The 14,775-nt window shown below is 57.3% G+C and overlaps 1 protein-coding gene across 2 annotated transcripts in view; it reads left to right on the top strand.

Moving 5' to 3' along the window:
• JARID2 (jumonji and AT-rich interaction domain containing 2) overlaps positions 1 to 14,775 on the top strand; it is a gene marked incomplete at both ends in the record, with an annotated part of 243,284 nt that overhangs the window by 212,065 nt on the left and 16,444 nt on the right. For both annotated transcript variants that reach the window (XM_079713196.1, XM_079713195.1), the window contains 3 exons: positions 2,035 to 2,267; positions 9,159 to 10,191; positions 13,289 to 13,788. In XM_079713196.1, the coding sequence (XP_079569322.1) occupies positions 2,035 to 2,267; positions 9,159 to 10,191; positions 13,289 to 13,788 (1,766 nt within the window). The remainder of the gene's footprint in view (positions 1 to 2,034; positions 2,268 to 9,158; positions 10,192 to 13,288; positions 13,789 to 14,775) is intronic.

The raw sequence follows: 14,775 nt of genomic DNA, 5'->3' as shown, positions 1-14,775 counted from the left end.
GCCGGGCAGCCAAGCATGGGGCAGCCTTCCTCGTTCCCTGGAGAAATAGGCCACCTGCCCCAGGGGGTTTGAGATGCGGGGCGGGGCGGGGGGACCTGCGGGAACCAGAGAAGCAGATGTGAAGGGCTTGTGGATGCCGTGGAGGAGTGCCGGGCCCACCAGGTCTTCCCTGGAGTGCGAGTCCCAGCTGTGAACAGAGGAGAAACCTCAGGGCAGCAGCGTGATGAAGTTTACTGTGATGACCCTGAGCATCGCTGTTCTCTTCTCAACTCCCTGAAGCGGGTTCGGGGGTGTGCAGGAGGCACACGGGGAACCAGCACCGAGCACGACCTGGGGACCAGGAGGGTGGGCCTGGGAGGCGGCAGGGCCTGGCTCGGCACTCGCCTTCCCTTGGCGTCCTCCGTAAAACGGGCGTGAGGATAAGGTCCAGTCCCTTTGGATTCAGAGGCTGAGTGACTTCCCCACCTGACCATGGCCCCTGGGCTGTCGGCAGGCACTTAATACTTGTAGGTGTGTTGTGACTCCTGGGATAGAAACGGGTCTGGTTCAGAGCGCCTGTGCCTCTCTGTCCGTCTTCTCTGGTCACTGAGGGGTGAGGTGAAGCAGCTGTGTCGTGACCCATATCCGTCAGCAGATCTGCAGCCTTAAATGCGTTACTTTAAACTGAAGAATATATTCTTTTTTCAGATCCCCTGTATCTTTATACATGAGGTGGTCCTGTTCGTGGAATGTGATTGTGTTGGTTTCTTATTTTTTCCTATTAATTAATTTATTTATTTTTGGCTGCGTTGGGTCTTCGTTGCTGTGTGCAGGCTTTCTCTAGTTACGGCGAGTGGGGGCTACTCTTTTTTTTTTTTTTTTTTTTTTGGTGGTACGCGGGCCTCTCACTGTTGTGGCCTCTCCCGTTGCGGAGCACAGGCTCCAGACGCGCAGGCTCAGCGGCTATGGCTCACGGGCCCAGCCACTCTGCGGTATATGGGATCTTCCCGGACCGGGGCACGAACCCGTGTCCCCTGCATCGGCAGGTGGACTCTCAACCACTGCGCCACCAGGGAGGCCCCCGGGGGCTACTCTTCATTGCGGTGCGCGGGCTTCTCATCGCAGTGGCTTCTCTTGTTACGGAGCACAGGCTCTAGGCATGCGGGCTTCAGTAGCTGTGGCACACAGGCTTAGTTATTCCGCGGCATGTGGGATCTTCCTGGACCAGGGCTTGGACCCGTGTCCTTTGCACTGGCAGGCGGATTCTTAACCACTGGGCCACCAGGGAAACCCCTGTCGTTGGTTTCTTCATTTTAATTCTTCTCTTTTTGTTTAAGGTGTGATGTTGATATTCTCAGGGCTGCTGTGCATTTTGTGTGTGTGTGTTTTGTTTTGTTTTGTTTTGTAGGTTTTTTTTTTTTTTGTGGCTGCGTTGTGCCTTTGTTGCTGCGTGCGGGCTTTCTCTAGTTGCGGCGAGCAGGGGCTACTCTTTGTTGTGGTGCGCGGGCTTCTCATTCTGGTGCCTTCTCTTGTTGCGGAGCATGGGCTCTAGGTGCATGGGCTTCAGTAGTTGCGGTGCCTGGGCTCAGTAGTTGCTGTTCACGGGCTCAGTAGTTGTGGCTCGTGGGCTCTAGAGCGCAGGCTCAGTAGTTGTGGCACACGGGCTTAGTTGCTCTGCGGCATGTGGGATCTTCCCGGACCAGGGCTTGAACCCGTGTCCCCTGCATTGGCAGGCGGATTCTTAACCATTGCACCACCAGGGAAGTCCCTGTAGGGATTTTTTAAAATGGATTTTTCAGTGGTTTCAACCAAAGCAGATAATTCCTAGGATGTGTTTATAACTTTTGTTTTTGGTCTCTCTGTGTTTAGGATTATTCCTGTCCTTTGTGGTGGTTGGTTTGACTTCAGGTTGGGTCTTGAGAGCATGTGAGATGTGATGTTTGTCCAGAATGTTTTCCTTTTCTTTCTCCTTTTGTCTTTGGGGGATTTAGGGTACCTGGCAGCAGGCAGCATCTTCCGTAGTGACTTTGTTCTTCCTCTCTCCTTACTTTCCAGTTTTCAATGGTTCCAGCAGGTCATCACGGGAGAAGGAACCTGTTCAGAAACACAAAAGCAAAGAGGCCACTCCGGCGAAGGAGAAGCACAGTGATCCCCGGGCCGACGGCCGGAGAGAGCAGGCTTCCGCGAGCCACCCCCCAGCGGCCCCCTCCGTGGGCTCCTCTGCCAGGGGGCTCCTCGCTCACCACCACCCCCCTCTGCATCGGTCGGCTCAGGACTTACGGAAACAGGTAAAGCCCAGCCCTGCCGCCGGGGAACCAGGGTCTGGCCCGGAGGTGCCAGATGCCACAGCCGCGTTTCGTCAAGTTAACTGAAGGGGAAATGTGAGTAGTAGCCTCGAGAGATCCATCTTTCCAGAGCTCAGAAGGCAGGAAAGGATGCTCAGAGGTGAGAGGGGGTGAGAGAAAGATGACCTGGGCACAGAGGTGCCAGTGCACACGCCTCTCCTACCGTGAAGATGGATTAGGCGGGGCCGTTGGTGGGTTTGCATCCCTCCCTGGAGGATGCTGCCAGCACCCAGTGCCACCAGCAGTGGACCCTCACTTGCTGGGATGCCCTAGAAGGGTAGGGAGAGGGAACACTCCTTCGTTACCCTTCCGCCGCCCCAGCGTCCCGGGCACCAGGTGAGGCAGGGCGTCCTCTGGTTAGGCCGGGAGCCACAGGTTACCTTGGAACAGGCCTGCACGTGGCCTGGAGTGTTCCCTGTTCTTCTTGATGGACACGTTGGTGGCTCGCGGCAGGACTTCCGATAGGCCTGCAGGCGGTGATGGGACGGGTGCAGCCGCGGGGGACACTCACTCCGTCCTGCGCTCTCATGGTTAGCGGAGGCAGCACGCGCTCTGGCGCCCCACCCCCCCGCCACGCCCCGACTTCGGGGTCACATCCAGAATGCAGATCCTTTGTGGGCACCTCTCCCTGCCCTTGGACAGAGTTCTCAGCACCTGGAAGGGGGACCCTGGGGATGAGGAGGGGTGTGGAGCACGGTGCGGCTCTCACCCGGGTCCAGTGGCATCTCGTGAAGCCTTCTGCTCCGGTTCTCGCTCCATCTGAGAGCGGGTGAGCCGTGGGGGTCAGAGGTGAGCTCTCCACACCGGGAATTCTGTCACATACGGTTAAAACTTTCCTTAGAATAGACTGAGGACTCTAACCTGGAAAGATTGGTTGATTCTGGGCAAGGCGCGGGCGGCCTGGAGATTCCCTGACGGGCACTGCTGTGGAGAGAGCTAACAGACGGATGGTCACCGTGGTGTGAAGGTTGGAACTCCTCCTGTTGAATTGCGCTTTCTCCATGGTCTTTCTCATTCTTGATGATGCTGGGGACCATTGTCTCTGAATATGTAACTGTGTTCACGCACATACATAGGATTGTGTGTAGACACACGTAGTGTTCGTCTTAACCTTTAGCTTTCAGATATTACTCAGCTCTCCAGCTGGAGTGGACGAGGCAGGAATCCTCGTGTTTAATGTGTCCACAGTCCTCTCAGATTGCCACTTAGTGCTTCTGAAGTGTTGCCTTGAGATTAAACAGGTGGTTTTTGCATATTTTAAACGTTGCCCACTGTTCCTGAAACACAGACCTCACGGTTTTCCTCACGAGAACACCTGAGCGTGGTTGTGGAATTGGCCGCCCCCGAGCTGGGAGCCCGATTTTCAGGACATAAAGTAGAGGATGCACCATCCCTTTGGTGTCTTGAGTCCCCAGTCCATTTCCAAAGCTGTTGGCCGGACAGGCCCTTGTGCAGAACTTTCCTCCAGATCTTTGCTTATGAAAGAGAACAATTCCGAAGGGGTCTAGAGAGGGAAGGGATCCACCTGTGGAGCAGGAATCTCAGTGAGGAATGAATGTGTGACTTTATTCACATAGAACCATAACCAATCTCTCTCTCTCTCTCTCTCTCTCTCTCTCTCTCTCTCTCTTTTACACGTGAGGCTGCATTGAATAAACCCCCATCTCAGTTGGTCCAAGCTCATCCTCAGCCCCCAGCGCTTGCCCCTCAGTTCAGGATTTCCCTTTGTAACTGAACAAGAGGAGTTCTCGCAGTTGGAGGTGAGAGTTGAGGGAAGTAGAAGGTACCCCTTCCCTGGGGTGGCCCCATCCCCTTGATCCACAGCAGGCTCACGCGGCCCCTTTTACTCGCAGTGTAAAAGATGGAGGAGCGACCTGGGTAGCAGGGCAGACTGTCATCTGAGTGACTGTAGGAGCCTGGCCGGCTTTCTGGGTTCAGGTCTTGCAGCTGGGGTGTAACCGTCCCCGTCCCACCCCCTCCTGCCTGCCCTCCCTCCCCTGTCTAATCCACGCGAGTGGGATGACCCAGGACTCCCAGGTCTAGTTGGGCTCTGACCATGACCTTCACCGAGACTTAAGCTGTAATAGTTAACCTTCCTGAGCCTTATTGTTCATTTGGAGCCAATGATGCCAACTCTTCTCCCAGGGACATTGTGAGAAATGAAAGGATAATTTTGATACCATCAAATCCCATTAGTTAAGTACTCTAAGAAAAAAGGTCAATAGAAGCCCATTGTAGATTCCTTTGTAATGGCCTGATGCAAGTGATTAGAATCTGACCTTTCATCTTTTCAACTGCATAAAAGACAGGAGGCCCAGAGAATACGGATCTGTAATTTCAGATATGATTAATTTTTTTCTGTCGGCCTGAAAGAAAAGATCAGTGGTTGTACGAAGTACAGCTGACAGGGTGGAGGGATGCCCTATGTAGGGGTGCTGCCGAGAAGTGACCGTGCCCTGCTGGCCCCAGTGCACCGAGCGCTCGCTCTTCTTGCTAGGACATTGCCTCTCACTGTGCTGGGTGGCGTGCTCAGCTTCATAAAGGCCCTGGCCTTTGAGACTCAGAGCACGGGAACTCAGTGTGAGGGGCCGCCCCAATCCTCCAGCTTTTATTCTCCCAAAGGCTCCAGGTGTGCCAGGTGACACCCACACATGGGTAGCAGCCCTGGAACTGCCCTGGGTGATGATCTGGATGTGTGGTAGGTGTCAAGTGCTTCCTTAGAACCGTACGTACGTAATGTGCACTAAAAGACAGTAACGAATTGAGGATGGAGAAACAACCATTCTTACACCTGGAGAGGGTATGGAGATGTTTTCCAAGCGTGTCGTGAAGAGGCTTTTGCAGACAACTGTGTGTGGTTGGTAAGCCAGGATGTGGAAGACGTGGGTGGTGAGGCTGCCCCCGGCCGGCACACCTCCCTGTTCTCATCTGTTGCGCTGAAGCTGAGCCGTAACATGAGGGAGAAAACCACCAGCTTGTGTGGCAGGGCAGACACGCCCGGCGGGGTGTCTGCTGGGCTGTGGCACCTTTGAGGAGAGGTTTTCACAGTCAAATGTACGGCAGTTGCAAAAAGTCTTGGCCTAGTCGGATGGAGAGAGGAGGCTGAGCTGTTCAGACCAAAGAGTGAGGCGTATTCTTTAACATTCTGGAAAATGAAAAATGAGCATCCAGAGAGAAATGGAGAGACTGGCCTTAGCTAGAAGAACGCGTAAGGTCTGACCGTGCTCTTCATCAGGTCATGTGGGGAGTTTGAACGGCGCCTCTGTCACGTGGTGTTTGTGACTGGGTCCGGTGGCCTGCAGAGGGGAGGGGGCAGGTGCTTTGGGAAGGTTAGGGGCTCCGGTCAGGACCAGGCCTTCCTTTGGGAGAGCAGGGCTGCGTCAGCCTCTGCTCACTGACTTGCAGGTGCCCGCCACACCAGCAGGCCTGCCTTCCCTGTCCGTAACTCGCTGCCTGTCCAGTGGATTCTGTTCATTTAGGCTCTTTTGCTATTTAATTTGAATTTTAAAGTCCAAATACACTGTCTCCAACCAAGAGTGTTTCTCTTGGGCTCCTTTGCTGCTGCTCTGAGAGGATGGGCAGAGCCACTTGACTCAACGACTCCCTCTAGTGGGAAATGGGAGTTTGGTCGTTGACTTTTTGGTTGAACTGAGGACCGCTTCATGTCTGTGCGACAGGGGTAACCTGAGCTACAGGTGCCGGGTGGGCGGTGGTGGGCTGAGACACCCCACTTCCTGCAGAGCTGGGTGACAGCTGTGGGGTGCAATGTCAGAAGCCCACACCTGAGCTGAGAAGGAGCACCTTAAAGAGATGTTAAGTTATTCAGCCGAAGGGCTTTTATTGCCCCCTGGAGGGCTCTGCCTTGGGCCTCCTGCCTCCTGCGTGTTGATTCTCCAGTGAATTACAGTGACGCCTCTCCCCGTATGAGCACTTCCTCCAGATGTGTAGGGTTGAGAGCAGGCCCGTGTGGTGGGCTGGCCAGGTGACCTGGGCGTGTGTTGCGGTGAAACTTAGTGTCGGGCTCTGTTCCATGGTGGAATAGAGCGGTGGCTGGGGAGATGCCCAGTGTGAAGGTGAGACAGTGCCTCGCTCCATAGCTTTGTCTCCTTTGGTACCAATTACTCATTGGACCCCGGAGGCAAGCACAGGCCAATGACTAGGCGTCTGTGTTTATACAAATAGGTAAATAAGGAGACGATCTTTTTGCCATTGAAGATGGTGAAATAGTTATGCAGAATTCCACCATGTGAAAATTTGGAATTTCCTGTACGACAGGGAGCCAGGAGGTCAGGTGGCCCCAAGAAGCCGGACTGGATTGACCCGGGGCCCTGTGCTGTTCCTCCAGGTAGAATCTGGGAGAGTGGAAGCCTGGCTTCCTGGCCTCCTGCAGGTGCACAGCCGTGTCGGGGGAGTGCAGAGCTGTCGGGGACTTGCACACACTGAGCCCCTTTCTCCATCCTCACCGGTTAGGTCAAATCTGGATGGGGAGGGCTTTAGACTGGAATCAGCATTATTTTCAAGCTCCCCAGGGGTTCTCTGGGCTCCCGGGATCGGGAGGCACTGAACCTAAACCTCGGCAAGACATGACGGCTGGCGGTGGGCTGTGCCGGCAGGAGCTGCTTGGTGGTGTCCACTGCGCAGTGGTTGCCGTTTCTGCTGGCGGATCCTCATCTTCAAGAAGAGATTAACGGTGCCCTGCGTCTGCTTCTGTGTAAGTTGGGTGAGAGTCGGAGCAGGTTAGCCACAGATTGAGGGCTTCGAGGGGTGTCTTCTCTGAAGATGCAGAGACCTGAGCATTTTGCTGATGGAAAGCTCTTTCTGTGAGCCTCAGCAGGATTTTACTGTTTCCTTTAGTTTTTCTAAATGGTTTTGTTTTTAGTCAATGGAAGCATTTGAAAGAACAGTTAAAAATTTGAGGTATTTGCATTCCTCACCATACATCCTATTCCAAATTAGTGGTGCTTATCATGGAAATTTTGTCTTTGCCCCTGGTTTTATAAATTTGTTTTTAATTTATTGTTGCCAGGCTGCTTGTTTTGTTCTGGTTTTGTTTTAAAATTTCCTGTTACGTATTCTAGACCACCTGCTCTGTCAGTCCTGCTTCATTCTCGAGTGGCCGGCAGTGGTGCATCCAGGCTGTAGTTCCTGGGCCTTCCCTTTGGCCTCTCCCTCCACAGTGGGGTCTGGGGGCTCACTGAGTCCAGCAGTCAAGGCTGGCTCCCCAGAAACCTGGTCACCGAACGCCCCGGGGTTGGCTCATGGAACACAGTCTCACACCAAAAATTCACGGCTTTGATTGGACCGCGTGTAATTGGCGAATGAAGAAATACAGGTCTGGGGGCTTCTTTCCTTTTTCTGTTTTCAGAACCTTCTGTTGATCCGTCTGCTGCCGTGGTTCCCAAAGTAGGTCCTTGGCTGAGGCTCAGCATCACCAGAACCTCATTAGAAATGCAGATTCTCGGGCTCCAGCCCAGACCTCCTGGATGGGAGACTCTGGGGATGGGGTCCAGCGACCTGGGCTGGGCCTGGGCCTAGTGCAGAGGTCGCTGAGACTCAGGCCCTGCCCTCCAGGACCTGGTCCTGGGGTGGGGCAGCGGCACAGCCCGTGGGTGCATCGGGTGTGGACAGGAGAGGCGTGAACTGCTTTAGGTGCCAGATGGCTTCCCCAACTCGGGAGCCCAGGTCCTCCTCCGGGTCACCTTCTTCTCTGGGCTCATTGGTGAGAAAAGACAGCTGCTGTTTCTGCTGTTTCCCAGTGAGCACATATAATGTTTAGTCTGCCTTTTGGGGAGGTGGTGTTGCTCAGGTAACCCTGGCATCCCTGGCTGCATGTGAGAACTCGATACCCAGGATGGGAAATGACATGTCAGAGGCCACTGAGAGGCACAGCTGTGACGTGGTGTCCGCGCCGGACCAGCGCAGCGTCAGTTCCTGCTCTGGGCCCGTCGTCATCCTTTGGAAATCAGTGCTTTTCTGGTGTCCACCCTTGTCACTCGCTGGCTTCTTTTTATAAATGAGGGTGACCTTTGTGTGTCACAAGATTACTGTGATGTCCAAGCTGTAAGATGGCTGTGAAGAGAGGCTCATCGTTTACCAAATTCCCGTAGGACCGAATGTGGGCGCTTGTAGGGGCGGGAAATGGGAGCTGTCTGTGCAGAAGGGGTCGGGCCTGTTTTGCTTCATCAGAGAGGCGAGGTGCATCCAGTGAGGTGCCCTGGGGCCCGTCTCATGGGTGACTGACTGGCAGACGCCCACAGCTGACAGCTACACCTCTGGGCGTGGCGCGTGACCGGCATCTGAGCCACATGAGTGCTCTTATTCCTTTGTTTCCGTAGCATTTTTGTTTTGTTTTTTACTTATTGAGCATGGATTTTAAAATTCTGCGGGCAGATCATGCTGCTGTAGGGAGCACAGGAAAAACTGCAGCTACGTCTTTTCTTGGCACAGGTGTGCGCCTGTGTGTCTGCCCCCTTACCAGCAGGACCTTGCTGTCGGGTGTTATTAACTTGTGGCAGGTGATAGGCAGGCACGTTGAGGGTCCTCACTGGGAAACATCTAGTTTCAGACGACAAACGTGCATGTTACAGCGCACCCGGGAGACCCCCTGGGCAGCACCCAGGTTGGCTGCGTGTTTTTGCGCGGAAGGATGGGCCCCTAGTCCTGCGGAGACCCTGAGACCGGGTATCTCAGAGCTGGCTTCGGGGCTGTGTGTTCTGCCTGCCTTGGCCGGGACCCCCGTGCCGCCGCCTCTCAGAAGCGGGCACCGGCTGCTGAGTCCGGGCGTGGGGTGGTCCCCGCTGACGGGTGCTAACTCCCCCTCTCTGTTCCTCCCAGGTTTCTAAGGTCGGCGGAGTCACTCGAATGTCATCTCTGGGTACAAGTGCAGCCAGTGCCAAAAAGATGCGCGAAGTCAGACCTTCACCGTCCAAAACTGTGAAGTACACTGCAACGGTGACGAAGGGGACTGTCACATACACCAAAGCCAAGAGAGAACTGGTCAAGGAAACCAAACCTAATCACCACAAGCCCAGTTCAGCTGTCAACCACACAATCTCAGGGAAAACTGAAAGTAGCAATGCAAAAACCCGAAAACAGGTGCTATCCCTCGGGGGGGCGTCCAAGTCCACCGGGCACACCGTCAATGGCCTCAAGGTCAGTGGCAGGTTGAACCCAAAGTCATGCACTAAGGAGGGCGGGGGGCGGCAGCTGCGGGAGGGTCTGCGGAACTCCAAGCGGAGGCTGGAAGAGGCGCCCCCGGCAGACAAGCCGCAGTCGCCCCCCAAGAAGATGAAGGGGGAGGCGGGTGCTGCCGAGGGTCCTGGCAGGAAGGCGGCCCCGGCCCCCGCGGAGAAGGCGCCGCCTGGCGGCCACGGGAGGAAGGAGGTGCCCGAACGGAGCCTGGAGAGGAACCGGCCGAAGCGGGTGACGGCCGGCAAGGGCCCGCCGGGCAGACAAGCACACGGCAAGCCGGACGGCGCCCCCTGTGAAAATCGTTCTACCTCGCAATCGGAGCCCCTGCCCCGGCCGCACGAGGCGGCGGCCAAGGCCGAGAAGGGGGCCGGCAGGGCCGGGTGGGCGGCCATGGACGAGATCCCCGTCTTGCGGCCGTCGGCCAAGGAGTTCCACGATCCGCTCGTCTACATCGAGTCGGTGCGCCCTCAGGTGGAGAAGTACGGCATGTGCAGGGTGATCCCGCCCCCGGACTGGCGGCCCGAGTGCAAGCTCAACGACGAGATGCGCTTCGTCACGCAGATCCAGCACATCCACAAGCTGGGTCGGCGCTGGGGCCCCAACGTGCAGCGGCTGGCCTGCATCAAGAAGCACCTCAGATCTCAGGGCATCACGATGGACGAGCTCCCGCTCATAGGTAAGGCCGCCCCCCGCCCACATCCCGTGGTGTCCGCCCCAGTTTCTCCGGGCCCTTCTTGGCTCGGGAGGAGTCCGAGGCCTCCCTTTCTGCAGGTGCGGGGTGCTCGTGGCAGGAGGGGGGGCTGGTCCTGCGCCCCCCGCTCTCACACTAGGCGACCCCTGCTGCCCCGAGCTGCGGGCCGCCTTGCTGAGGCCAGAGTGGTGTCCGGCGAGAGGGGCGGGAACGCTGCCCCCACGCATCTGTCTGCTGGGGGCTGCCTTACCTGAGTTCTGCAGGCTGGGAGGCTTGACCTACAGGAAGTGATTTCTCACACTCTGGAGGCTGGAAATCGGAAAGCAAGGTGTTGGCAGGGTTGGTTTCTCCTGAGGCCTCTCCCCTTGGCGTGTGGACGGCCGCCTGCTCCTGTGTCCTCACGTGGTCTTTGCTCTGTGCGCACGTTCCTGATGTCCCTTCCTCTTGCTACAAGGACACCAGTCATGTTGGGTTAGGACCCATCATGATGACCTTGTTTTACTTTAATTACCTCTTTAAAGACCCTGTCTCTAAGTACAGTCACAGTCTGCGGCCCTGAGGTTAGGACTTCGACATCTGACTCTTTGTGGGTGGGGTACATGTCAGCCCATTTATCTCTGTCTGCTCATCTATCCTTGCATCTCAGTTTTTCTGGTGATTACTGGGCCCTCGTGGCACCCACAGGTCCAGGAACAATTCTGAGAGCAGGCACAGCTCTGGCTGTCACTAAAGCAAAGCTCTCCTTGGTGCCTGCTTTTGTGAACATACACCCCGCTGTAGTGAAGGCCCTTGGCCCCCAGGCAGAGCCCACGATGGCTCCTGGAGTCCACATTTCCCTCTTCCTCTCCCGCTTACTGCGCCTCCGGGATTAACTCGCAATGTCGGGGCTGAGCGGTTCTGCGGAGGGGGTTCCTTTGGGGTCTGCCAGGTGAGTCACGTGCTTCCCTTCTGGCTCTAGACCCTCCACAGGAATAGGGCATGTCCTTCCTCCAGTTGGAGAGGACAACTTTTGAGAGGCAGCGAGCAGAGGAGATATTATCGGTCGTTTAGGTCTCACGAGTTGGCAGTAAGGTAGGGCTCCTGGTAAGATGGAGGTTTCATCATTACTCTCAGCAGGTGAGAATCACTTAAATTGAAAGAATTCTTGGTTTGTGGTCCACTGTCAGGGATGTGGTCGAAGGTGGCACAGGGCTGGGGGAACAGGCTGAGGAGGTGCCAGCCTCTCGGGAGCTTGGCGTTGGCTGCGTGGGTGACCAAGAACCTCACCAAGTCGTGGCTGCAGTGGGACGTCTTGGGTGCCCCAGCCTGCTGGGGGGGGGGGACGGTAGGTCTTCTGGGGACAGGCGGTGTGCTCAGGTGACGTCATGAAGGCAGCCAGCGATCTTCCATTCAGAGTAGGTTTCCTTAACCTTGACTCCCGTGGCACCAGAAGCCGCGAGGACCTGACACTGTGGTGTGTGTGTTCACACCCGTTGCTGTTAGCCCAGCTGTAATGCGTCGTCAGCTTCCAGAAGAGGAGCTGAGCTGGACCGTTAACCGCAGAGGCCTCGGGCTGTGGCTCTGAGCTCAGCCTCCTTGCAGTGCGAGAGACTTGGTAGTTTTGAAGGAATTTCCCAGAATCCACAGAGCGGCTGCTCCTTCTCTGGGAGGGCGGCACTTTGTCACGTAGCATCCTCATGGTCCTGAGAACGGGTTGATGATAGCAGGTGAGGAGTGAGATAATGGATTTGCAAGTACTGGGTCAGTTTTCTCCGTGCTGTTGAATAACAGTGATTGCCTCCCTTCTGGTCAGCCTGTGGTCTGAGCCCCTTGGGGTGACTCCCATCCCTCTTCACCTCGGCAAGTCCGGGCGGCGTGCGGGCAGCCCCAGGAGTTGCCCCAGTTGAGAGCAGGGCCTGGAGTGCATCTTGGAATCTTGGGCTTTAGGCCCCTCCCGGCCAGGGTTGGGGCGAGTTTCCTCCTCGACGTGGCCCCCACTGCACTGACCACGACAATGCCAGCATCCTACCAGCCCAGTGGATGGACTCGGGCCGCTGCTCGCCCTTCCCCTGGCCGAGGCGGCCCCGTGTTGCCCGGCCGCCCAGCGTGCACGTGCTGCTCTCAGGGGTCCCGCTGCTTTTCCGCTCATTTATCTTATATAAACCTATCCCCACCCTTTAAAGAGCTAAACGTTCTTAATGTTTACTCTGCTCACCTACCATTTTGTGGTGTATTTACCTCCTAACAGCCAGTGGATGGTTATTCTGGAAGATTTTTTCCCCCTTTATTGGCCAAAGGGAGGTTGATTTTCCAGGTCCCACTGAGAGAGTCACTTGGCGGGCATTCAGACACATCTGGGTTTTGACATGCTTTGTACAGTGTGATCAAGGGGCATAGTGAAAACGAGCCCCTACACCTCCTGGGATAAGCAGCCCTCTGTGTGAGTGGTGATGGGAGGAGCTGAGGGACAGACCACTTCCTGCCCCGAGGTGGGTGCTGCCTGCTGCCCGGAAATCCTGGGGGGGATCCAAAATAAGTTACCGTGTGTACGTGCGTGTGCGCTGGGGGTGTTGGGGGGTCGGGAATGACAGCACATACTGCGTGTATACACTTGCCGACATCGCAGCTGTTCCGGGTGACGCTGGCTTGTGGGTGTGGCCGGGTGGCGCTACCCAAGCCTTGCCAGCCCCCGCCGGGATGCCGTGTTCCATCCCCCTGCCTCCTGGGGTGTGAGGGGTGGGCACCCTGCCCCTGCTTCAGGGGGCGCTGGACTCGTCCTCCTCGCGGATCTGCTCGGCCGTCTCTCCTTCCATTCAGCCCTCTGCCTGAGTGTCCTCTCCTCGGGACTACCTGCCCTGGCCACCCTCCTAAGACAGCCGCCCCTCAGCCTGTCCTGCTCTGTTTATCGTCCTAGTGCCCAAGAAGGTCTAAACCCCGTCTGTCGACTACATTGTTCTGTTTGCTGCTCTGACCCCAGGGCCTGGCGGCATCTCTGGCATGTAGTGGGCACCGGGCACCCGCGGGCTCTTGGGCGATGGAGGACGGTCTTGTTCACGGGCCTTTTCACCGACCGTCCCTGTGTTTTCTCCCCTCACTGTCCCAGGAGGCTGTGAGCTCGACCTGGCGTGCTTTTTCCGGCTGATTAACGAGATGGGTGGCATGCAGCAAGTGACTGACCTCAAAAAATGGAACAAACTAGCAGACATGCTGCGCATCCCCAAAACCGCCCAGGACCGGCTGGCCAAGCTGCAGGAGGCCTACTGCCAGTACCTGCTCTCCTATGACTCCCTGTCCCCCGAGGAGCACCGGCGCCTGGAGAAGGAGGTGCTGATGGAGAAGGAGAGCCTGGAGAGGCGCAAGGGGCCCCTGGAGGGCCACACGGAGCAGGACTACAACCGCTTCCACCCGCTGCCCCGCTTCGAGCCCAAGAACGGGCTCATCAACGGCGTGGCCCACAGGAACGGCTTCCGCAGCAAGCTGAAGGAGGTGGGCCCCGCACAGCTCAAGACGGGGCGGCGGCGACTCTTTGCTCAGGAAAAGGAGGTGGTGAAGGAGGAGGACGACAGAGGCATCCTCAGCGACTTCCACAAGTGCATATACAAGGTGCGGCGCCTGGGTGGGGCCTGGGCGTGGGGCCTGGGCGGGGCCTGGGGAGCACATGCGGGCCCCGGGGGGCTCCGCTGCGTCAGGCTCCCGAGACCTGGCGACCCGGCAGTCGGCTCTGGCTCCGTTCCTCGTAAAGAGAGGTGTCTACAGTCTGCAGGGGGCTGGGTGTCCGGACAAGGTTACTGGGCGCCCAGCCAGGGGAGTCGCTTGCCCACCATGGCCTCGGGCTTCCTGTCCATTAAATGGGTTTGTGTGCGCACATGTGTGCCCATGTGCCAGGAGTGCAGCCTGGGAGCCACACCCCCTCGTCCTGGAGTGGCTGCCCGTCGGGGCCCGGCCCTCTGTAGCTCCCGATGGACATGCCCCCACTGCCACCCAGCCTGCCCAGCCTGGCTCTGCCGGCTCCTTTCTGTCCGCCACCACGGGTCTCCTGGGGAGCGGGAGGGGGAGGGGAGGCTCCCTGCTTCTGCCCAGCCATTCCGACGAGGCGCCCTCCTCTGGGGAGTGAGGTGGCGTCCTGGTGTCTTCCCACTTGGCGGCCTGGCTCTATGTTCGCAGGGCGCTGGGGACCCGGGCTGGGAGGGGGCACAGACTGGGCACTGCCCCTGCACCGCTCCAGCAGTGACCTGCCCCGTAGGCTCCGGGGGAGGGGCCCCGTGGAGGCCTCGGTGGTCACGCTCCCACCGCACGAGCCTGTCCGTGGTCTGGGGAACGCGTCGGGCATCTGCGGTTCTGCCCTGAGTTTGACCTCTTCCCTTTGAGTCCCCGCTCCGAGGTCCCACCTCTGGCCACCCTCTGCCTCGCTTCTCATTCTCTCCTAGGCTTGAGTCCTGCCCTCCTTTCTGGACAGAGATGCCTGCTTGCCTAGAGCTTTTCCTGTTACCGGACCCGGCCAGCTGTGGCTGCGGTCTGGTGGCCATGACAGTGCTCCATGGCACCTCTGTACGCCGAGGGGCTGGGAGCTTGAGGCTCCAGGTTCTGAGC

Source organism: Hyperoodon ampullatus, assembly GCF_949752795.1.
Source record: "Hyperoodon ampullatus genome assembly, chromosome: 10".
Classification (NCBI taxonomy): Eukaryota; Metazoa; Chordata; class Mammalia; order Artiodactyla; family Ziphiidae; genus Hyperoodon; species Hyperoodon ampullatus.
The sequence above is the reverse complement of the archived record's forward strand: the minus strand, read 5'-3'. Positions and strand labels throughout refer to the sequence as shown.